General features: G+C 44.7%; 1 protein-coding gene and 1 long non-coding RNA gene across 2 annotated transcripts; both read right to left on the bottom strand.

Annotated features, from left to right (window-relative positions):
* Window positions 1-2947: 2947 nt before the first annotated feature.
* LOC143696445 (uncharacterized) lies at window positions 2948-4116 on the bottom strand. Its single transcript, XR_013185860.1, has 2 exons — window positions 4004-4116; window positions 2948-3168 (listed from the first exon to the last, which is right to left on the bottom strand). It is a non-coding gene; the product is annotated as an uncharacterized LOC143696445 (long non-coding RNA).
* Window positions 4117-6287: 2171 nt separating this feature from the next.
* On the bottom strand, window positions 6288-17404 carry LOC129130545 (forkhead box protein J1-like). The gene is made up of 4 exons (XM_054649047.2): window positions 16926-17404; window positions 12124-12622; window positions 8779-8921; window positions 6288-6855 (listed from the first exon to the last, which is right to left on the bottom strand). The coding sequence occupies exons 2-4, from the start codon at window positions 12598-12600 to the stop codon at window positions 6291-6293; spliced, it is 1185 nt and encodes a 394-aa protein (XP_054505022.2). The 5' UTR covers window positions 12601-12622; window positions 16926-17404; the 3' UTR covers window positions 6288-6290.
* Window positions 17405-22701: the final 5297 nt, after the last annotated feature.

The raw sequence follows: 22701 nt of genomic DNA, 5'->3' as shown, positions 1-22701 counted from the left end.
GCTCCCGGAGCTGGGGCTGTTCCTGTGGGACCTGCTGGAGGTTCCTGTGGGACCTTTTGGGTGTTCCCATGGGATTTTGTGGATGCTTCCCATGGGGTTTTTGGGAGGTTCCTGTGGGACCTTCTGGATGTTTGTGTGGAATCTGCTGGATGTTCCTGTGGGATCTGGTGAATGTTCTCATGGGATCTCCTGGACGTTCCTGTGGGGTCTGCTGGAGATGCCTGTGGGATATGTTGGATGTTCCCATGGGATCTGCTGGATGTTCCTGTGGGATCTGCTGGATGTTCCTGTGGAATTTGGTGGATTGCCATGGGATCTGCTGGATGTTCTTGTTGGATCTGCTGGAGGTTCCTGTGGGATCTCTTGGATGTTCCTCTGAGATCTTCGGGATGTTCCCATGGGATCTTCTGGGTGTTCCTGTGGGATTTGGTGGATGCTTCCTTTGGGATCTTCAGGATGTTCCTGTGGGATCATCTGGATGTTCCCGTGGAATTTGGTGGATTCCCATGGGATCTGCTGGATGCTCCTGTGGCATCTGCTGGAGGTTCCTGTGGGATGTGCTGGATGCTCCTGTGGGATCTGGTGCGTGTTCCTGTGAGATCTTCTGGATGTTTCCGTGGAATTTTGTGGATGATTCCCATGAGATCTTTGGGATGTTCCCATGAGATCTTCAGGATGTTCTTGTGGGATCTGCTGGAGGTTCCTGTGGGATCTGCTGGATGTTCCCGTGGAATTTGGTGGATGCTTCCTATGGGATCTACTGGATGTTCCTGTGGGATCTCCTGGATGTTCCTGTGGGATCTTTGGGATGTTCCCGTGGGATCTTTGGGATGTTCCCGTGGGATCTCCTGGATGTTCCCGTGGGATCTTTGGGATGTTCCTGTGGGATCTTTGGGATGTTCCTATGGGATCTCCTGGATGTTCCCGTGGGATCTCATGGATGTTCCTGTGGGATCTTTGGGATGTTCCTGTGGGATCTCCTGGATGTTCCCGTGGGATCTTTGGGATGTTCCTGTGGGATCTCCTGGATGTTCCCGTGGGATCTGCTGGCCCTGGCTCCCTCCTGGACACTTTTCCCGTTTCTTTTCTCCACTGAACTGTCTTTAAATGTCCCCGCCCTCCCTTGGGGGTTGAGCAGCACCCTGGAATTCCCACCGACCTCCCAGGCCCCTGTGGGATCTCCTGGGAGCCCTTTGGGATCTCCTGAGAGCCTTTTGGGCTTTCCTGGGATCCTTTTGGGATCTCCTGAGAACTGTTTTGGGGTTTCCTGAGAATCTTTTGGGGTTTCCTGGGAGAATTTGGGTTTCCTGAGATCCTTTTGGGGTTTCCTGAGAACCTTTTGGGGTTTCTTGAGAACTTTTTGAGGTCTCCTGAGAGCCTTTTGGGATCTCTTGAGAGCCTTTTGGGGTATCCTGAGAGAATTTGGGGGTTCCTGAGATCCTTTTTGGGTTCCCTGAGAGCCTTTTGCCATTTCCTGAGAACCTTTTGGGGTTTCCTGGGAGAATTTGGGTTTCCTGAGGTCCTTTTGGGGTTTCCTGAGAACTTTTTGAGGTCTCCTGAGAACCTTTTGGAATCTCCTGAGAGCCTTTTGGGATCTCTTGAGAGCCTTTTGGGGTCTCCTGGGAGCCTTTTGGGGTATCCTGAGAGAATTTGGGGTTTCCCGAGAGCCTTTTGGGATTTCCTGAGAACCTTTTGGGGTTTCCTGGGATCCTTTTGGTGTTTCCTGGGATCCTTTCGGGGTCTCCTGAGAACTTTTTTTGGGTTTCCTGGGATCCTTTTGGGGTTTCCTGGGATCCTTTTGGGGTTCTGGGGTGGCTGGAGCTGCCTCTGCTCCCCCCAGGGCTGGGCAGGGCCTTTTTGGGGTTCCCAGGGCTGCGCCCCCAAATTCATCCCCCTTGAAGCCCCTTTGTCCTTTCCCCCCTTCATTTCCCACTCCAGCAACTTTAGGGTTCAGCTTTGGGGCCGGAGAATTCCTGGGAATTGACCCCAAACTGGGGGAACTGGGGGCTCCAATGGCTTTGGGGGTGACCCCCCCCAAGAGGACACGGCCATGGGGACACCCCAAAAATTCCCTTTTTAAAGCATTTTTGGGATTTAAAGGGGTGGGAGCCACCCCCTTCCTCACCCTCCTGCTGGGTTTTGGGATTTTCAGAGCCCCCCCTTGAGAAATTCACTTTTCAGCCACAATTCAATCGAATTGAATCTTTTATTTTTATTTTTCCACCTCAATATTCTCCTTAAATTCTGCATTTTTGTGAATTTCAAAGCCCCATTTTCACCCACAATTCACATCTCATTTTACCTTTTTTTAAAATTTTCCACTTAAATATTGCCCTTAAATTCCACATTTTTGTGAATTTCAGAGCCACTCCTCGAGGAATTCACTTTTCAGCCACAATTCAATCGAATTGAATCTTTTATTTTTATTTTTCCACCTCAATATTCTCCTTAAATTCTGCATTTTTGTGAATTTCAAAGCCCCATTTTCACCCACAATTCACATCTCATTTTACCTTTTTTTAAAATTTTCCACTTAAATATTGCCCTTAAATTCCACATTTTTGTGAATTTCAGAGCCACTCCTCGAGGAATTCACTTTTCAGCCACAATTCAATCGAATTGAATCTTTTATTTTTATTTTTCCGCCTCAATATTCTCCTTAAATTCTGCATTTTTTGTGAATTTCAAAGCCCCATTTTCACCCACAATTCACGTCTCATTTTACCTTTTTTTAAATTTTTCCACTTAAATATTCCCCTTAAATTCCACATTTTTGTGAATTTCAGAGCCCCTCCCTCGAGGAATTCACTTTTCAGCCACAATTCAATCGAATTTAATCTTTTATTTTTATTTTTCCGCCTCAATATTCTCCTTAAATTCTGCATTTTTGTGAATTGAGAAATTCACTTTTCAGCCACAATTCACATCTAATTTTACCTTTTAAAAAAAAATTTTCCACTTAAATATTCCCCTTAAATTCCACATTTTTGTGAATTTCAGAGCCCCTCCCTTGAGGAATTCACTTTTCAGCCACAATTCAATCGAATTGAATCTTTTATTTTTATTTTTCCACCTCAATATTCTCCTTGAATTCCACATTTTTGTGAATTTCAAAGCCCCCCCCTTTGAGAAATTCACTTTTCAGCCACAATTCACATCTAATTTTACCTTTTTAAAAAAATTTTTCCACTTAAATATTGCCCTTAAATTCCACATTTCTGTGAATTTCAGAGCCTCCATCAAAGAATTCACATTTCACCCACAATTCACATCTAATTTTACCTTTTTTTTTTTGGTTTTTCATTAAATATTGCCCTTAAATTCCACATTTTTGTGAATTTCAAAGCCCCTTTGAGAAATTCACTTTTCAGCCACAATTCATGTCTCATTTTACCTTTTTTTAAATTTTTCCACTTAAATATTCCCCTTAAATTCCACATTTCTGTGAATTTCAGAGCCCCTCCCTCGAGGAATTCACTTTTCAGCCAGAATTCAATCAAATTTAATCTTTTATTTTTATTTTTCCGCCTCAATATTCTCCTTAAATTCTGCATTTTTGTGAATTGAGAAATTCACTTTTCAGCCACAATTCACGTCTCATTTTACCTTTTAAAAAAAAATTTTCCACTTAAATATTCCCCTTAAATTCCACATTTTTGTGAATTTCAGAGCCCCTCCATCAAAGAATTCACATTTCACCCACAATTCACATCTAATTTTACCTTTTTTTTTTGGTTTTTCATTAAATATTGCCCTTAAATTCCACATTTTTGTGAATTTCAAAGCCCCCCCTTGAGGAATTCACCCATTTTCACCCACAATTCACGTCTCATTTTAGCTTTTTTTAAATTTTTCCACTTAAATATTCCCCTTAAATTCCACAATTTTGTGAACTTCCGAGCCCCTCCCTCGAGGAATTCACTCTTCAGCCACAATTCACATCTAATTTTACCAATTTTTTTTCTTTTTCCACTTAAATATTCCCCTTAAATTCAGCATTTACCAATTTTTTTTCTTTTTCCACTTAAATATTCCCCTTAAATTCAGCATTTTTTTAGGAAAAATGAGCCCATTGTTAAATTGCCCATTATTTTTGGGCATGGTTGGGAAAAAAAATAAAATTGTAATATTGAAGAGAAGCTTTGTATTCACAAAATTTGGGAAAATAAAAATGAAAAATCCATTGGGGGGCTTGGAGGAATTTGAGGGGACATCTGGATTTAGGGGGAGACTCAAGGACCAGGATCTGGTGGATGAAGTCAAATAAAAATTATTTAAAAAATGGAAAAACGCCCTTGAAATGACTGAGATTTGGTAAAAGTGAATAAAATCTGGGAGTTCTGGGGGGTCACAGCTGGGGTCAGATTTGGGGTCACATCTGGGGTCACATCTGGGGTCACCCCCAGGCCAGGGTGGGGGAGCAGGGGATCTGTGGGGATCAAAAATACGGAAAATGGGGATTGTGACCCTCAGTCCTGTCACCCCTCAGTCCTGTGTCACCTCTGAGCTGTTTGTCACCTCTGTGCCCTGTGTCACTCTCACTTCTGTCACCTCCCAGCCTTGTGTCACCCCTGTGTCACCTGTGAGCTCTTTGTCACCCCTCAGTTCTGTGTCACGTCTGTGCCCTGTGTCACCTCCCAGCCCCGTGTCACCCCTCAGCTCTTTGTCACCCCTCAGTTCTGTGTCACCTCTCAGCCCCGTGTCCCCTCTCAGTCCTGTCACCCCTCACCCCGTGTCACCTGTGTCACCCCTCAGTTGTGTCACCTCCCAGCCCCGTGTCACCTCCCAGCCCCGTGTCACCCCTCAGTCCTCTGTCACTCCTTTGTCACCTCCTGGCCTTGTGTCACCCCTGTGTCACCTCTCAGCCCCGTGTCACCCCTCAGCTGTATCACTCTCACTTCTGTCACCTCCCAGCCCTGTGTCACCCCTGTGTCACCTGTGACACCCCTCAGTTCTGTGCCACCTCTGTGCCCTGCGTCACCTGTCTCAGTTCTGTCACCCCTCACCCCCGTGACACCCCTGTGTCACCTCAGCCCTGTCACCACATCCTGGGTGGTGGCACAGGGACAGTGCCAGCCCTGGGTGGTGGCACAGGGACAGTGCCAGCCATCGGGGGTGACAAAGGGACAGTGCCAGCTCTGGGGAGTGACACAGGGACAGTGCCAACTCTGAGGGATGGCACAGGGACAGTGCCAGCCCTGGGGACATGACACAGGGACAGTGCCAGCCATGGGGACATGACACAGGGACAGTGCCAGCCCTGGGTGGTGGCATAGGGACAGTGCCAGCCATGGGTGGTGGCACAGGGACAGTGCCAACTCTGGGGGGTGGCACAGGGACAGTGCCAGCTCTGGGGAGTGACACAGGGACAGTGCCAACTCTGAGGGATGGCACAGGGACAGTGCCAGCCCTGGGTGGTGGCACAGGGACAGTGCCAGCCTTGGGGACATGACACAGGGACAGTGCCAGCCTTGGGTGATGGCACAGGGACAGTGCCAGCTCTGGGTGATGACACAGGGACAGTGCCAGCCTTGGGTGGTGGCACAGGGACAGTGCCAGCTCTGGGGGGTGGCACAGGGACAGTGCCAGCCTTGGGGACATGACACAGGGACAGTGCCAGCCATGGGTGGTGGCACAGGGACAGTCCCCGGCCTCCAGGGCAGAGCCAAAGCTGCTGGAGGGAAACCAGAAAGTAAAACCGGAATTCTTTTCTTTCTCTGCTTTGCTTTCTTTATTCTATCTCTTAAAAACTGACAATAAAATTTTAAAAATTAAAGCCCCCAAACATCTTCAGCATCATTCCCCAAGCAAAAAAGTAAAAACCAGAATAAAAAGAAAAAAAACGAACAGATACAAAAAAATTCCCTCATCCACAAAACCATCTACACCCACCCCTAAAGCCCCTCCTAAATCAATCAAATTGAATTGGATTGAATTGAATTGAATTGAATTGAAATGAATTGAATTGAATTGAATCGAATCTAATGTAATGTAATGTAATCTAATCTAATATTAATCTAATCTAATCTAATATTAATCTAATCTAATATAATCTAATGTAATCTAATATTAATCTAATCTAATGAATGGAATGGAATGGAATCTAATCTAAAATCTAATCTAATCTAACCTAGTCTAGTCTAGTCTAATCTAATCTAATCTAACAAATATAATCTAATCTAGTCTAGCCTAGTCTAATCTATCTAAGCAATCTAATCTAGACTGTTTCTAGTCTAATTAATCTAATTAATCTAATCTAATCTAATCTAATCTAATTTAATCTCCCATCTCTAATAGAGCCGTAAAGGGGCCAGAGAGTCCCAATCCATGAAGTTTCCGGCCTCCTGCTCGCTGGGGATGCAGCTGGGCAGGTTCCCTCTCATCTCCTCGTGCCACGCGGCCTCCAGGAACGCCGTGGCCATCAGGGTTTCATCCAGGCCTGGTTTAGCAGGGCTGGGCTCAGCGAGGGCCTGGGGCCAGCCCCGTGCCCTGCTGGGGTGCAGGGGGAAGGTTCCAGGCTGCCCCAGAGCACAGAACTCCCCCTGCTCCGCGGGGGCATCCAGCAGCGCTTCCCACTCCGTGCTGCTCTTCAGCTCCGTCAGCTCGCCCGGCCCCTCCTGGCACCCCTGGGCACCGCTGGGCGCCCAGGGCGCCTCTGCCCAGGGCTGCTGGCTCTGCTGGGCCCCTCGCTGGCAGCTCTCAAACTCCTCGAACTCGCACAGCAGCCGCTGCAGCTCCGCGCCCACCTCGAGGCCGCCGCGGGGGACGGAGGCGGTGGCGGTGCCGGCGGGGCTGGGGACACACCGGGGGCCCTGCTGGGCTCTCCTGGAGGCTGGGACAGGATCTGGAAGGGCCCTGTGGGACAGAGCTGTGTCACCGTCGTGTTTGGTGAAAAATCCTCTTTGCCCAGGGTGCTTCTCCTGGGAAGCTGAGAAGGCTCAGAGAAAAAGGAAAACAATTCGGGTCTCATTTGCTTCTCCTGTGTTTTGCTGCTTTGGAATGTGGTTGGAGATTGTTCCTCCAACTACATCTGCAAACAGGTGATTGTTTCATTGGTTTCTGCTGTGGACATTGGACACTGTTTGCAGGTGATTGTTTCATTGGTTTCTGCTGTGAATTGTTTGGAATTAATGAATTAATGGCGCCAACTGGGGCCAAGATGTGTCGGACTCTGGAAGGAGTCACGAGATTTCATTATTATCTTGTTAAACCTTCTGTCTGTATCCTTTCTCTGTTATTTAGTGGAGTTTAATATAGCATTCCTTTATATAATATAAAATTATATATAATATAAAATTATATATAACATAAAATTCTATATAACATAAAATTATATATAACAAAATTATATAAAACATAAAATGACATATAACATAAAGTTATATATAACATAAAATTATATATATAAAATTGAGGAGAGAAACTTCTGGGCTTTTTTCCCTTTTTTAGGAGACAAAGGATAATTTTGTCACTCTGTCAACAGCAGGGCACATTCCTACACTCCAAAATTTCCCTTGAACTTTGAAACTTAGAGGGTGACCTGAGAGTTGTCTCTGTACAAGGATTAGCTTCAAGTTGTTAAACCAGTAAAATGAATATGCATGAACCTATTATGAGACCTTATGCATATGTACAACCAAGGGGGGATAAAAAAAATGTATATTATAATATATATAATATAAAATTATATATAACATAACATAACTATGAGCCTTCTAAGTACATGGAGTCAGATTCATTCCTTCCTGCCATGGGGGACCCCAGAAAATACCACATCTAATAATGACTTTCATTCCTAATAATGACTTTCTTTCCTAATAATGACTTTCATTCCTAATAATGACTTTCATTCCTAATAATGACGTTGTTTTCTTTCCTTGGCTCAGCTCCAGAGCCCCACTGAGGGGTGTTTTACCAGGAGCAAGGACCTCTTGCCCTAACTAAATTTTTTCTCTGTAAAGAGTTTTGTTATTTTGCCCTTTATTAAAACTTTTCTGTTTCCAATACTGCCACAAAAGCCATCCTGCTGATTTTTTCCATCTGAAATAGCTAAGCTATCTCAAACATCACCAAAATCTTATAAAATCTAGCTCGAAGAGACCCATATATCACTGGATTTGGGGTTTTTTCCCTCTTGCACCTAGCTCAGTTTACTCTATAGAGTTTTCTTATTTTGCTTTTATTAAAACTTTTCTGTTTCCAACACTGTCACAAAAGCCATCCTGCTGATTTTAACCATCTGAAATAGCTAAGCTACCTTGAACATGATACAAATCACCAAAATCTTATAAAATCCAGCTCAAAGAAACCCATATATCACTGGATTTGGTATTTCTCCCTCTTGCACCTAGTTTGGTGTACTCTATAGAGTTTTGTTATTTTGTCTTTTATTAAAACTTTTTATTACAACTTTTCTGTTTCCAACACCACCACAAAAGCCATCCTGCTGATTTTAACCATCTGAAATAGCTAAGCTACCTTGAACATGATACAAATCACCAAAATCTTATAAAATCCAGCTCAAAGAAACCCATATATCACTGGATTTGGTATTTCTCCCTCTTGCACCTAGTTTGGTGTACTCTATAGAGTTTTGTTATTTTGCTTTTATTACAACTTTTCTGTTTCCAACACCACCACAGAAGCCATCCTGCTGATTTTATCCATCTGAAATAGCTAAGCTATCTCAAACATGATACAAATCACCAAAATCTTATAAAATCCAGCTCGAAGAAACCCATATATCAGTGGATTTGGTTTTTTTTTTCTGCAAATCACCTGTGTCCTTTGAGGGTGCTGCTCTTGAGCCACTGGGCATATTGGGGGTGAAGCTTCCAGAAGGCTCCTCTGCCCGGCTCCCCCTTCTCACGGGGCACCTTGACAAAGCGCTTGTTGATGCACAGGTTGTGCCTGATGGAGCTCTGGAGGCAAAAAAAAAAGGAACAAACTTTTCAAATTTCAACATTTTAATAGTAATAAAATGGTTGTATAATGGTTGTATATAAAATAGTAATATAATTAGAGTAAGAAAAACTTGGACAATTAGGATTTAGGACAAGATGAGACAATAAAAACAAAGAGTTGTGGATGGTCTCAGTACCTTTTGCTGGGCAAAATAAGCCCAGAAAACAGAGGATTAACCCTTAAAAGCAACGGCCTGTTGCATATTCATACACCTCATGAATGATTCATAAATTCCATTCAAACTCAGGATTGGGCAGTGTCAGCTTCTTCCTCTGAATCCTGAGGTGTCTTCAGGGCTGAGCAAGGCGGGAATGTGAAAAATGCCAATCACTTGTTTTTAAAATTTTAAAAGTTTAATAGTAATAAGATAGTTATAAAAATAGCAATATAATTAGAGTCATAAAAATTTGGAAAATTATGATTAGGACAATATGAGACAATAAAAACAAAGAGTTACAGATGGTCTGGGGACCTTTTTCTGGGCAAAATAAACCCGAGAAAGGACCCACGTTAACAGAGAATTAACCCTTAAAAACAACAGCCTGTTGCATATTCATACACCTCGTGAATGATTCATAAATTCCATTCAAACTCAGGATTGGGCAGTGTCAGCTTCTTCCTCTGAATCCTGAGGTGTCTTCAGCACTGAGCAAGGCAGGAATGTGAAAAATGCCAATCAATTCTTATTAAAATCTTAAAAGTTTAATAGTAATGAAATGGTTATAAAAATAGTAATATAATCAAAGTAATAAAAATTTGGACAATTAGGATTGAGAACAATATGAGACAATAAAATGGATGGTTCAGGTACCTTTTTCTGGGCAAAATAAGCCTGTAAAATGACACACATTAATAGAGGATTAACCCTTAAAAGCAACAGCCTGTTGCATATTCATACACCTCATGAATGATTCATAAATTCCATTCAAACACAGGATTCTGGCTGGGCAGTGTCAGCGTCTTCCTCTTAATCCTGATGGCCAAGGTGGGAAGAACTCGATAGAAAAGCAATAAATTCTCTTTCTCTGAAAGATTCAGGTGTCCTGTGGCTGCTGCCTCGGTGGGAGTCCTCCCCAAAAAAAGAATCCTACATAGCATCATTTCTATTTTAATATTATGCTATAACGTAAAACTATATTTAACACACTACTTAAGAAAATTAATACAACACAACTTTCTAACATAACACATATAATATTCATTTGAATATTTGTGAAAAGCCAATCATAAAATGCACATTTTCCACAATATTTAACACACCACTTAAGAAAATTATTACAGCACAACTTTCTAACACAACACATACAATATTCATTTTAATATTTGTGGAAAGCCAATCACAAAATACGCATTTTTCACAATACTTAACACACTACTTAAGAAAATTAATACAACACAACTTTCTAACATAACACATAAAATATTAATTTCAATATCTGTGGAAAGCCAATCATAAAATGCACATTTTTCACATCCAGGACCGGGGGCTGTGCAGAGCCCTGGGTGGCCATCGAGGGCTCCAACATCCTGTCCCAGGTTATAAAGCAAATTGGATTCTGTTTTTCATCTGTATGGCAGTTGTCTCCTCCTCAATGGGCAGATTTCCTTATCTCTTTCACACCCACTCCTCCCTCCAGGGGGGACATCTGCTGATAAGGGGCCACTGAATGTCACTGCATGTCTGATAAGAATTATTGTTTATTATGATATTTTCTGAAAAATCCTCTTTGCCCAGGATTTTTCTCCTGAAAAGCTGAGAAGCCTCAGAAAATAATGAAAACAACAATTATCTGATTGCTTTGGAGATTTGGAGATCGTTTACCAACAGGTGCATGTTTGATTGGTTCCATGTGAATTGTTTTAATTTAATGACCAATCACAGCCAGCTGTGTCAGACTCTCTGAGTCAGGAGTTTTTATTATTCTTTCTTGTTAAGCCTTCTGGTGTATCCTTTCTCTATTTCTTTAGTATAGTTTTAATATAGCATTGTATAATGTAATGTAATGTAATGTAATATAATATAATATAATATAATATAATATAATATAATATAATATAATATAATATAATATAATATAATATAATATAATATAATATAATATAATATAATATAATATCAATGATATCATAAATATAATTTATATAATATAATAGCATAAATTCTATATAATAAAATACCATGATATTATGAAATATAACAATATAATATCATAATATATTATCATTATAAATCAGCCTTCTGAGAACAAGGAGTCAGATCCTCATCTCTCACCTCGTCCTGGGGACCTCACAAACACCACAAACTACAGCATCCCATTGGGAGATGCTCCACCCAGAGGGAGGAGCCAAGAATTCCTACCTGGAAAGAACCTGAGGTTTCAAACATTCCCACCTGGATACAATCTGAGGTTTCAAACATTCCTACCCAGATATAATCTGGAGATTCTGGAACACCAGCACAGCTTCTCCACTGGATTCCCAGAGGAGCAGCAGCTGCCTCTTCCACTGGATCCTCAGAGGAAGATTCCACCCTTTCCTACAGGATCCCTGCTCCAGCAGAACCACCCCTGACACTGCAGGAGGGCTGCAGCCACAATTCCAATGGGACTGATACCAACACCCTGACCCACAGGGTGTCAGGTTGGGTTCTGACTCTGGCAGTGTTGTTTTAGTTCACTGCATTGTTTATTTTATCCTTTTCTTTTCTTCCCTATTAAAGAACTGTTATTTCCTGCTCCCATATTTTTGCCTGAAAGCCCCTTAATTTAAATTTTATAACAATTCAGAGGAGTGGGGAGGGTTCACATTTTCCATTTCAGGGGTGGGTCCTGCCTTCCTTAGCAGAAACCTGTCTTTCCAAACCAAGAGAAACTGTTATTTCCTACTCACATATTTTTTTGCCTGAGAGCCCTTAACTTAAAATTTATAGTAATTTGGAGGGGGGGAGATTTAAATTCTCCATTTCAGGGGAGGGTCCTGCCTTCCTTCCTTAGCACACACTTGGCTTTCCAAACCAAGACAAACTGTTATTCCTGCTCCCATATTTTTAATAAAAAATTTATAGCAATTCGGCTGAGGGGAGGGTTTACATTCTCCATTTCAGGGGAGGTTCCTGCCTTCCTCAGCAGACACTTCCCAAACCCAGACACCTCCTCCTACCTGCCAGCTGGGGTGGGCACGGCGGAAATAGCAGAAATTATCGCTGATCCACTTGCAGATGGCAGCCAGGGTGAGCTTGGGCTGCTGGCTGGCTTCCATGGCCATGCAGATCAGGGTGGCATAGGAGTAGGGTGGCTTGACGTGGCTGTTTGTCCTGTAGTCGATGTCCCCTGGGGGTCCAGGCGGGGTCACAGCCCGGGGCAGGCTCGTGGTGACCAGGGAGGGCGCGGGCGAGCGCGGGATGTCGATGTAGTGGCAGAGCTCCTCGGAGGTCAGGGGAAAACCCGGGCTCTGGAAGTCCACCAGGCTCACCAGGTTCTCCCAGATGCTGCAGCGGTCCTCGGGGTCCTGGGAGATGGGGGCCAAGCCAAGGTGGGCGCCCGTGAGGTCGGCCAGCCACAGCAGGTCGGGCTGGGCACCGCGCCGCTCCTCCTGGCCGGAGCCCTGAGCTCTGGGCACGGGGCTGGAGCACACCATGGCTCACAGCGCTGGGTGGATGCTGCAGGAGACAAAGGGCAGAGTGAAATAAGAGATTTTTTCATGGCTCACAGTGCCGGGTGGATGCTGCAGGGGGAAGGGGCACTGTGACCGTGTTCACAGGGGTCTTATGGTGAGGGAAGAGATGAGGATCTGACTCCAAATTACAGAAGGCTGATTTATTATTTTATGATATATATTACATTAAAACTGTACTAAAAGAATAGAAGAAAGGATCTCATCAGAAGGCTGGCTAAGAATAGAATAGCAAAGAATGATAACAAAGGCTCTGTCTTGGACTCTCTCCGAGCCAGCTGGGCTGTGATTGGCCATTAATTACAAACAAGCACATGAGACCAATCACAGATCTATCTGTTGCATTCCACAGCAGCAGATAATCAATGTTTACATTTTGTTCCTGAGGCCTCTCAGCTTCTCAGGAAGAAAAAATCCTAAGGAAAGGATTTTTTATAAAAGTTATCTGCGACAGGGCACAGTGAAATAAGAGATTTTTCATGGCTCACACCACTGGGTGGATGCTGCAGGAGGTAAAGGGCACAGTGGATTAAGAGATTTTTTGTCGCAGACATCTTTTATGAAAAATCCTTTCTTTAGGATTTTTCCTCCTGAGAAGCTGAGAAGCCTCAGGAACAAAATGAAAACAATAATTATCTGCTGTTGTGGAATGCAACAGGTTGATCTTTGATTGGCCCATCTTAGATGTTTGTAATTAATGGCCAATCACAGCCCAGCTGGCTCGGACAGAGAGCCAAACCACAAGCCCTTGTTATTCATTCTTTGCTATTCTATTCTTAGCCAGCCTTCTGATCAAACCTTTTCTTCTAGTCATTTAGTATGGTTTTAATGTAATATATATCATAAAATAATAAATCAAATTTTCTGAAACATGGAGTCAGATCCTCATCTCTTCCCCAGTCCAAGAACCCCTGTGAACACGGTCACAATTTTTCATGGCTCACACTGCTGGGTGGATGCTGCAGGAGGAAGGGGCACAGTGGAATAAGAGATTTTTGGAGTTCACTTGTGTGACTGTGTTCACAGGAGTCTTAGGATGAGGGAAGAGATGAGGATCTGACTCCATGTTTCAGAAGGCTTGATTTATTATTTTATGATATATGTTACATTAAAACCATACTAAAAGAATAGAAGAAAGGATTTCATCAGAAGGCCAGCTAAGAATAGAATAATAAAGAAATTATAACAAAGGCTCTGTCTCAGACTCTGTCCGAGCCAGCTGGGCTGTGATTGGCCATTAATTACAAACATCCAACATGGACCAATCACAGATGCACCTGTTGCATTCCACAGCAGCAGATAATCATTGTTTACATTTTGTTCCTGAGGCTTCTCAGCTTCTCAGGAGGAAAAATCCTAAGGAAAGGATTTTTCATAAAAGATGCTTTTGACACACTTGAGTTAGCAATGTGAATTAAGTGTTTTAATTTTTAGCTTGTAGAATTATGTGTTGAGTTTTAACCGTTTTGCTTAAGTACTAAGGGCATAGGAAAATGCAAATTTCTGAAGCTTCTTGCATAAAGAGCAACACGGGGAGAAGACCAAGTGTCACTGACATATTTTATGAAAATCCTTTTGCTAGGATTTTTCTCCTGAGAAGCTGGGAAGCCTCAGAAATGAAATGTAAACAATAATTATCTGATGGCTGTGGAATGTGGTCTGGAGATGGTTTACCATCTTTGATTGGTCTCATGTGATTGTTTTTAATTAATGACCAATCACAGGTCCAGCTGTGTCAGACTCTGGTCAGTCACAAGATTTTATTATTCATTCCTTTCTAGCCTTCTGATGTCTCCTTTGTCTTTCTTTAGTATAGTTTTAATAGCATTCTATAGCATTTTTAATATAATATTATAATATATAATAATAGCATTTTTAATATAATATATATAATAAAATAATAAATCAGCCTTCTGAAACATGGAGTCAAGATTCTCATCTCTTCCCTCGTCCTGGGGACCTGCAAACACCACCACAACCAAGGGATGCAAGGAACCCAGATAAAGGGGCTGATAAAGGGGTGCCTCTGTCTCCAGGCTCATCAAGACCAACAGACGTACCCAGATCAGCACCAAGGGACCAAAAACACAAAGGAGAAAAGTTCAAAAGTTCAGTCATGAGGAAGACCACAATCTCCAGCCTCAGAGATTTCAAACATTTCTGCCTGGATAGAATCTGAGATTTCAAACATTCCTACCTGGATACAATCTGAGGTTTCAAACATTCCTACCCAGATACAATCTGAGGTTTGGGACACCCCCAACAAACTTTGCCCAGTGCATTCCCAGAGGAGCAGCTTTCTGCTGCCCTGCATTGCCAGAGGGAGCCCAGGCCCATCTCCAGCAGCCCTGGAGCTGCAGAGGAAAACTCCCCCCTTGTGCAGGATCCCTGCTCCAGCAGAACCACAGCTGGCACTGCAGGAGGGCTGAGCCCCCATGGGATGGGGCTGTGCCACCACCCTGACACACAGGGGAGCAGGGCCTGCTCTGACTCTGGCAGGGTTATTTTCTATTACTGCATTGTTTATTTTATTTTTATTTTCTTCCCCAATAAAGAACTGTTATTCCTGCTCCCATATCTTTGCCTGAGAGCCCCTTAATTTCAAAATCAAAATAATTCAGAAGGAGGAGGTTTCCATTTTCCATTTCAGGGGAGGCTCCTGCCTTCCTCAGCACACACCTGATTTTCAAACCAAGACTGGGTTGCTGCTGGGTTTTGGCTGACACGGCTGGGTCCAAGCCCCTCCTGGCTTTGGAGCTGTGGTGCCAAAACTCCAGCACCAGCTGGGGGTGGCTGGGGCAGCTGAGACATAAACTTTAAGGAATTTGGAGATTTTAGAGGAGCTAAGCTTTTAGTTAGAGATAAGCTTTGTTTGAGTTAATTTAAATAAATGGGTAGGCCATGATGAGGTTAAGAGTTAGTAGTTAATTAATAATTGATTGCTTGTCAGCACAATGTTTGGTTAGCTGGGTTTCTAATGGAGAATACAGAAACTGATAAATGGCTTTTAGGAACATCAGACAATTGTAGGGCTCCTCTGTTCTGAAACCAATTGAAGACGGGGAATGGGAGTTCTACCAAGGGTTCATTTGTCAGATTTGCATTGAAAGGGTAGAAAGGTCAGAACGAGGAAGACTTCATTTACTTCCTCATTTTGGGACCCCTCCCCATGAAAGGGACCCCATTTCAAGGGACAAACTGCACATGCTTAATGGCTTTTGAACTAATTACCATGCTTAATGGCTTTTGAACTAATTGCCATACAAAGAGGGGAATGGGATGTACCAGAGTTATGAATATGCATTTGTATTTTGGGTATTCAATATTTGTATAGTTAAAAGGACTCTGTGATCACCTGTAAATTGCAGTGGTATTTGGGAATTATCCTGCAATAAACATCCACTTTCTCACTCTAAACTGTTAGAGAGTTTTTGGATATTGGTACTAGATCAATATCAATATTGGGAATGGGATGTACCAAAGTTATGAATAAGTGTTTGTATTTTGGGTATTCAATACTTGTATTGAATTGATATCAATGGACCTCAAAATCCATAGATTTTGGATATCAAAATCCAGTGATCAATATCCATATTGGGAATGGGATGTACCAAAGTTATGAATATGTATTTGTATTTTGGGTATTCAATATTTGTACAGATAAAAGGACTCTCCAATCACCTGTAAATTGCAGTGGTATTTGGGAATTATCCTGCAATAAACATCCACTTTCTAACTCTAAACTGTCAGAGAGTTTTTGTCTGTCACAGTTGGATATCGGCACTAGATCAATATCCATATTTTTTAATAAATCAGTGGAGTCTATTTATTCTGTATATCGCTTCAAGAGGGTTGAGGTTCTGCGAGGTGCAGCCGCTGCCTGACACCCAAACAGGAGTTCCTGGAACACCTGGGGCCTGGCTGGGTGACACCTCTGGGTGTTGGACACGGAGCTGCCTGCCCTGGGGGGTTTTACAGCCCCGAGCCTCGGGAAATTCCCTCTAAGCCCCCTAAACCCACCAGGCTGGCACTGCCCAGCGAGGTTTTGGCAGGAAAGAAATCAGCATCCCCTCCCCGCCCTTAAACAACACAAACCCAGTCCTGCATCCCACAAGCGAGGTTGTTCCTCACAGGTAGCAGAAAGCTCCAACACCCCAACACATCGCAGGGTCCAACACCTCCACCCTAAAAACCTCATCCATCCCCCTATCCCGTCCCTGCCACCAATTTCCTCCCCTTTGCTGCCATTTGTTTGCCATCTCTCCCATCCCCTGGTCCCCAAAACCAACCCGTAGCAGGGAGCGACCCCAAGCCCAGCGTCCCTCCGAGCGAGCGGCAGCTTCAGCCTGCGGGGAGCGGGGATGCTGCGCTGGTTCCGGCTCCGGGCTGCAAATCCGGGATGTTGCCGTGGCTTTTGGGCCAGCAGAGAGACAGGGAGGGAGGGAGAGGGAGCGGCCGGAGGGCAGCAGCGGCCGCTGGCCCGGCGGAACCGGGGCGGAACCCGGGGCGCGCGGGGGACGCCGCCGTTTGGGGCGGGCGGCTCGCGGGCGGCTCCCGGGAACGGGCATTCACTCGCCCCGTGGCCAAACGGGCTCTCTGGATACTTGCCAGGCTCAGCGGAGCGGCGGCACCGAGCCCCGGTAGCGGGGGAGCCGCGGCATCCCCGGAGCGCTCCCTCCTCGCCCGTTCCTGCAGCCCCGGGAGAGGCGAGCGAGCCCGGCCGGGAGGGAGAGCGCGGAGCGTGGAAGGGCAGGAGCGCAGGAGAGACGGAAACCGGTGCGGGAAAGGAGGAGGAGAAAGAGCAGCGAGACCGGGAATGGTGCCCGGGGGTGCCGGGGGACCCGCGGTGCCCAGAGCGGGGCAGCGGCAGCGGCCCCGAAGGCGATGTCCAGCCCTGTGTCCAGCCCTGTGTCCTGCCCTGTGTCCTGCCCCCTGTCCTGCCCTCTGTCCTGCCCTCTGTCCTGCCCTGTGTCCTGCCCTCTGTCCTGCCCTCTGTCCTGCCCTGTGTCCTGCCCTGTGTCCAGCCCTGTGTCCTGCCCTGTGTCCTGCCCTGTGTCCTGCCCTCTGTCCTGCCCTGTGTCCTGCCCTCTATCCTGCCCTGTGTGTGTCCTGTGTCCTGCCCTGTGTCCTGCCCTCTGTCCTGTCCTCTGTCTTGCTCTCTGTCCTGCCCTCTGTCCTGCCCTCTGTCCTGCCCTGTGTGTGTCCTGTGTCCTGCCCTGTGTCCTGCCCTGTGTCCTGCCCCCTGTCCTGCCCTCTGTCCTGCCCTGTGTGTGTCCTGTGTCCTGCCCTCTGTCCTGCCCTCTGTCCTGCCCTCTGTCCTGCCCTGTGTCCTGCCCTCTGTCCTGCCCTCTGTCCTGCCCCCTGTCCTGTCCTCTGTCCTGCCCTGTGTGTGTCCTGTGTCCTGCCCTGTGTCCTGCCCTCTGTCCTGCCCTCTGTCCTGCCCTGTGTGTGTCCTGCCCTCTGTCCTGCCCTGTGCCTTCCCCTCTATCCTGCCCTCTGTATGACCCGCGCCGTGTCCTCCCCTGCGTCCTCCCGTGTCCTACCCTGTGTCCTGCCCTTTGTCCCATGCTGTGTCCTGCCCTGTGTGTGTCCTACTGTGTGTCCTGCCCTGTGTCCTCCCCTCTGTCCTGCTCTCTGTGTGTCCTGCTCTCTGTCCTTCCCTGTGTTCTCCCCTGTGTCCTGCCCCCTTGTCCTGCCCTGTGTCCTCCCCTCTGTCCTGCCCTCTGTCCTGCCCTCTGTGTGTCCTGGTCCCTGTCCTACCCTGTGTGTGTCCTGTGTGTTTCCTGTGTCCTCCCCTGTGTCCTGCCCCGTGTGTCCTACCCTGTGTCCTGCTCTGTGTCCCATGGTGTGCCCTGCCCTGTGTCCTGCCCTCTGTCCCATGCCGTGTCCTGCCATGTGTGTGTCCTGCCCCTCTGTCCTGCCCTGTGTCCCGCCTTGTGTCCCCCGCTCTGTCCTGCCCCTTGTCCTGCCCCCCAGGAGCACCTTCAGCCCTTTGGCTGCTCCCCGTGCCCCAACCCCGATTCTGGCTCCTCAAGCACCACCCACAGGCCTGAGGGTAAAGCTGGGGGGACAGGGGCGCGGGCAGAACCCCGAAATAAAGGGTTAAAGGGGTGTGCCCTGGTTGAAATCACAAAATCACAGCCAGGGGTTTGTAAGAGAAATCCCCCACTGACCCCTGGGTCACCCGCGAGTCTGGAATTCACTCGAAGGTTTGCAGGAGAAATGTTTAATACTAAAAATCCTCTCGTTTATGGACAGATTCGACACATTCTACTTGATTGGCTGACTAACAAAAACATCTTTTCACAAACAGTCCTTGAGAAGAGTAGAAAAACAGAATAGGAAAACACCTGATGTAAAAAAGCACAAAAAGGGAAGGGAAGGGAAGGGAAGGGAAGGGAAGGGAAGGGAAGGGAAGGGAAGGGAAGGGAAGGGAAGGGAAGGGAAGGGAAGGGAAGGGAAGGGAAGGGAAGGGAAGGGAAGGGAAGGGAAGGGAAGGGAAGGGAAGGGAAGGGAAGGGAAGGGAAGGGAAGGGAAGGGAAGGGAAGGGAAGGGAAGGGAAGGGAAGGGAAGGAAAGGAAAGGAAAGGAAAGGAAAGGAAAGGAAAGGAAAGGAAAGGAAAGGAAAGGAAAGGAAAGGAAAGGAAAGGAAAGGAAAGGAAAGGAAGGGAAAGGAAAGGAAAGGAAAGGAAAGGAAAGGAAAGGAAAGGAAAGGAAAGGAAAGGAAAGGAAAGGAAAGGGAAGGGAAGGAAAGGAAAGGGAAGGGAAGGAAAGGAAAGGGAAGGGAAGGGAAGGGAAGGAGCAGCCACACGGGGCCGCTGCGCCTTTGCAGAGGAGGCGAACGCGCCTCGCTCGTCTCTGAATCACCCAACGAGTGCGCCAAGGTGTCGGGTTAGGGTTGGGGTTGGGGTTGGGGTTCGATGTTTGGTCAGGGTTAGGGTTATGGTGAGGGATTGGGTTTGCTCTTGGCTTGGTCTTTTGTTTTACCTTTAGGGTTATTTGGGTTATTATTCAGGTTTAGGGATTTTTTTAGGATTATTGTTAGCATTGTATTTAGGGTTAGATTTTGGGTAAGACTTGGGGGTTTTTTGGATTACGTTTTTTTTAGCTTTAGGGTTATGGTTTTGGATTTGGTTTTTGCTTATAGGTTAGTGTTGGGTTGGGGTTAGGGTCACAGTTAGGACCAGGGTTGATTGTTTGGTCAAGGTTATGGTGAGGGATTGGTTTTGCTTTTGATTTGAGCTTTTGTTTTTGTTTTAGTGTTATTTGGGTTTGGAATAGGATTCAGGTTTAGGGATTTTGTTCGGATTATTGTTAGCATTGTATTTAGGGTTAGATTTTGGGTAAGACTTGGGGTCTTTTTCGAATTAGGGTTTTTTTAGCTTTAGAGTTATGTTTTTTGGATTTGGTTTCTGCTTATAGGTTAGTGTTGGGTTAGGGTTAGGGTCAGAGTTAGGATCAGGGTTGATTGTTTGGTCAAGGTTATGGTGAGGGATTGGTTTTGCTTTTGATTTGGGCTTTTGTTTTTGTTTTAGTGTTATTTGGGTTTGGAATAGGATTCACGTTTAGGGATTTTGTTAGTATTATTGTTAGCATTGTATTTAGGGTTTGATTTTGGGTAAAACTTAAGGATTTTTGGATTAGGGGGTTTTTTTTAGCTTTAGAGTTCTGTTTTGGGTTTGGTTTTTGCTTATAGGTGAGTGTTGGGCTAGGATCAGGGGTTGGGGTTGGTGTTATGATTAGGGTTAGGTCAGGGTTAGGGTTTAGGGATTGGGTTTGCTTTTGGTTTTTCTTTTACCTTTATTGTGTTTGGTTATTTGTGTTTGGTTTCGTATTCAGGTTTAGGGATTTTGTTAGGATTATTGTTAGCATTGTCTTTAGGGTTAGATTTTGGATCAGACTTGGGAGGGTTTTTTATTATAATTTTTTAGCTTTAGAGTTATGTTTTTTGGTTTGGTTTCTGCTTATGGGTTAGTGTTGAGTTAGGGTTTGGGTTAGGATTAGGGGTTGGGGTTAGGGTTCAGTGTTTGGTCAGGGTTATGGTGAGGGATTGGGTTTGCTTTTGATCTGGGCTTTTGTTTTTGCTTAAGTATTATTTGGGTTTGGAATAGGATTCAGGTTTAGGGATTTTGTTAGGATTATTGTTAACATTGTCTTTAGGGTTAGATTTTGGGGGAGACTTAGGGGTTTTTAAATGAGGGGATTTTTTACCTATAGAGTTATGTTTCTTGTTTGATTTCTGTTTATAGGTTATTGTTGGGTTAGGGTTAGAGTTAGGGTCAAAGTTAGGGTTCAATGTTTGGTCATGGTCATGGTTTCAGATTGGGTTTGCTCTTGATTTGGGCTTTTGTTTTACCTTTAGTGTTATTGCTTTGGGTTTGGGTTAGGATTCAGGTTTAGTAATTTTTTAGGATTATTGTTACCATTGTCTTTAGGGTTAGATTTTGGGTAAGACAGTTTTTTTAGATTAAGTGGTTTTTTGCATTAGGGTTTTTTTACCTTTATAATTATGGTTTTTGTTTAGTTTCTGCTTATAGGTTAGTGTTGGGTTAGGTTAAGGTTAGGGCTTTAGGGCTAAGGTATTATTTTTAGGGGATTTGGGTCCTGGCAGCTTTTTCTTGGAGCAATCCTTGAGCTATTGAATTTTGGAGCCGACATTTAAATTTCTGCCACGAGCTCCTGCAGAAGAATTACTGATCCTTTCCACATAATGAAATCATTTAGCCCCAGTGTTTCAGGTGCAGATTTGGGGCTGCCTGTTGTGTGTAACAACCAGCAAAACCCTTCTGTGCTGCCACCAGCACCTGGGCACCCACGCCAGCACCCAGCCCTGTCTTTACATAAGGGCCTCAGAGCCTCCTGACTTTTCCAAGCTGCAGATTACGGCACATGGCTGCCAGGGTGACTCCTTAAGCCCTAAAGCTGCTCCCTGAGGTAAGGCAGAGCATGAGGCTGCCAGGAGGTGTCACAGCAGGGTGAGGCCGCGGTGACCGCGCTGTGCCTGGCATCTGCACATTCAGCATCAGGACTCTGCTCTTCAGCATTGGCATCCTCATCAGGATCTGCACCTTCAGCACCAAGATCTGCACCTCCAGCACCAGGACCTTCATATTCAGTGCCAGAATATTCATATTCAGCACCAGGGTCTTTATATTGAGCATTAGTATATTTATATTCAGCACCAGAATATTCATATTCAGCAGCAGAATATTCATATTCAGCGCCAGAATATTCATATTTAGCACCAGCATTTTCATATTCAGCACCAGCATTTTTATTTACAGCACCAGGATCTTCATGTTCAACACCAATATCTTCATATTCAGTGCCAGAATATTCATATTCAGCACCAGGGTCTTTGTATTCAGCCTTAGTATATTTATATTCAGCACCAGCATTTTTATATACAGCACCAGGATCTTCATATTCAATACCAGTATCTTCATATTCAGTGCCAGAATATTCATATTTAGCACCAGCATTTTTATATTCAGCACTAGTATATTTATATTCAGCACTAGTATATTTATATTCAGCACCAGAGTTTTTATATTCAGCACCAGTATTTTTATATTCAGCACCAGGGTCTTCATATTCAGTGCCAGAATATTCATATTCAGCACCAGAATCTTTATATTCAGCATTAGTATATTTATATTCAGCATCAGGGTATTTATATTCCAGCACCAAAATCTTCATATTCAGCACCAAGGTCTTTATATTCAGCACCAAGATCTTCATATTCAGCACCAGCATTTTTATATTCAGCACCAGAATATTCATATTCAGCACTAGAATCTTTATATTCAGCACCAGTGTCTTTATATTTAGCACCAGGGCCTTTATATTCAGTGCCAGAACATTCATATTCAGCACCAGGATCTTCATATTCACTGCCAGAATAATCTTATTCAGCCCCAGTATCTTTATATTCAGCTCTAATATATTTATATTCAGCATCAGGATCTTCATATTCAGCACCAGCATTTTTATATTCAGCACCAGAATCTTCATATTCAGTTCCAGAATATTCATATTGAGCACCAGAATTTTTATATTCAGCACC

This window comes from Agelaius phoeniceus, chromosome 35 (assembly GCF_051311805.1).
Source record: "Agelaius phoeniceus isolate bAgePho1 chromosome 35, bAgePho1.hap1, whole genome shotgun sequence".
NCBI classification, from domain to species: domain Eukaryota; kingdom Metazoa; phylum Chordata; class Aves; order Passeriformes; family Icteridae; genus Agelaius; species Agelaius phoeniceus.
This window is presented reverse-complemented; position numbering and strand designations above follow the sequence as displayed.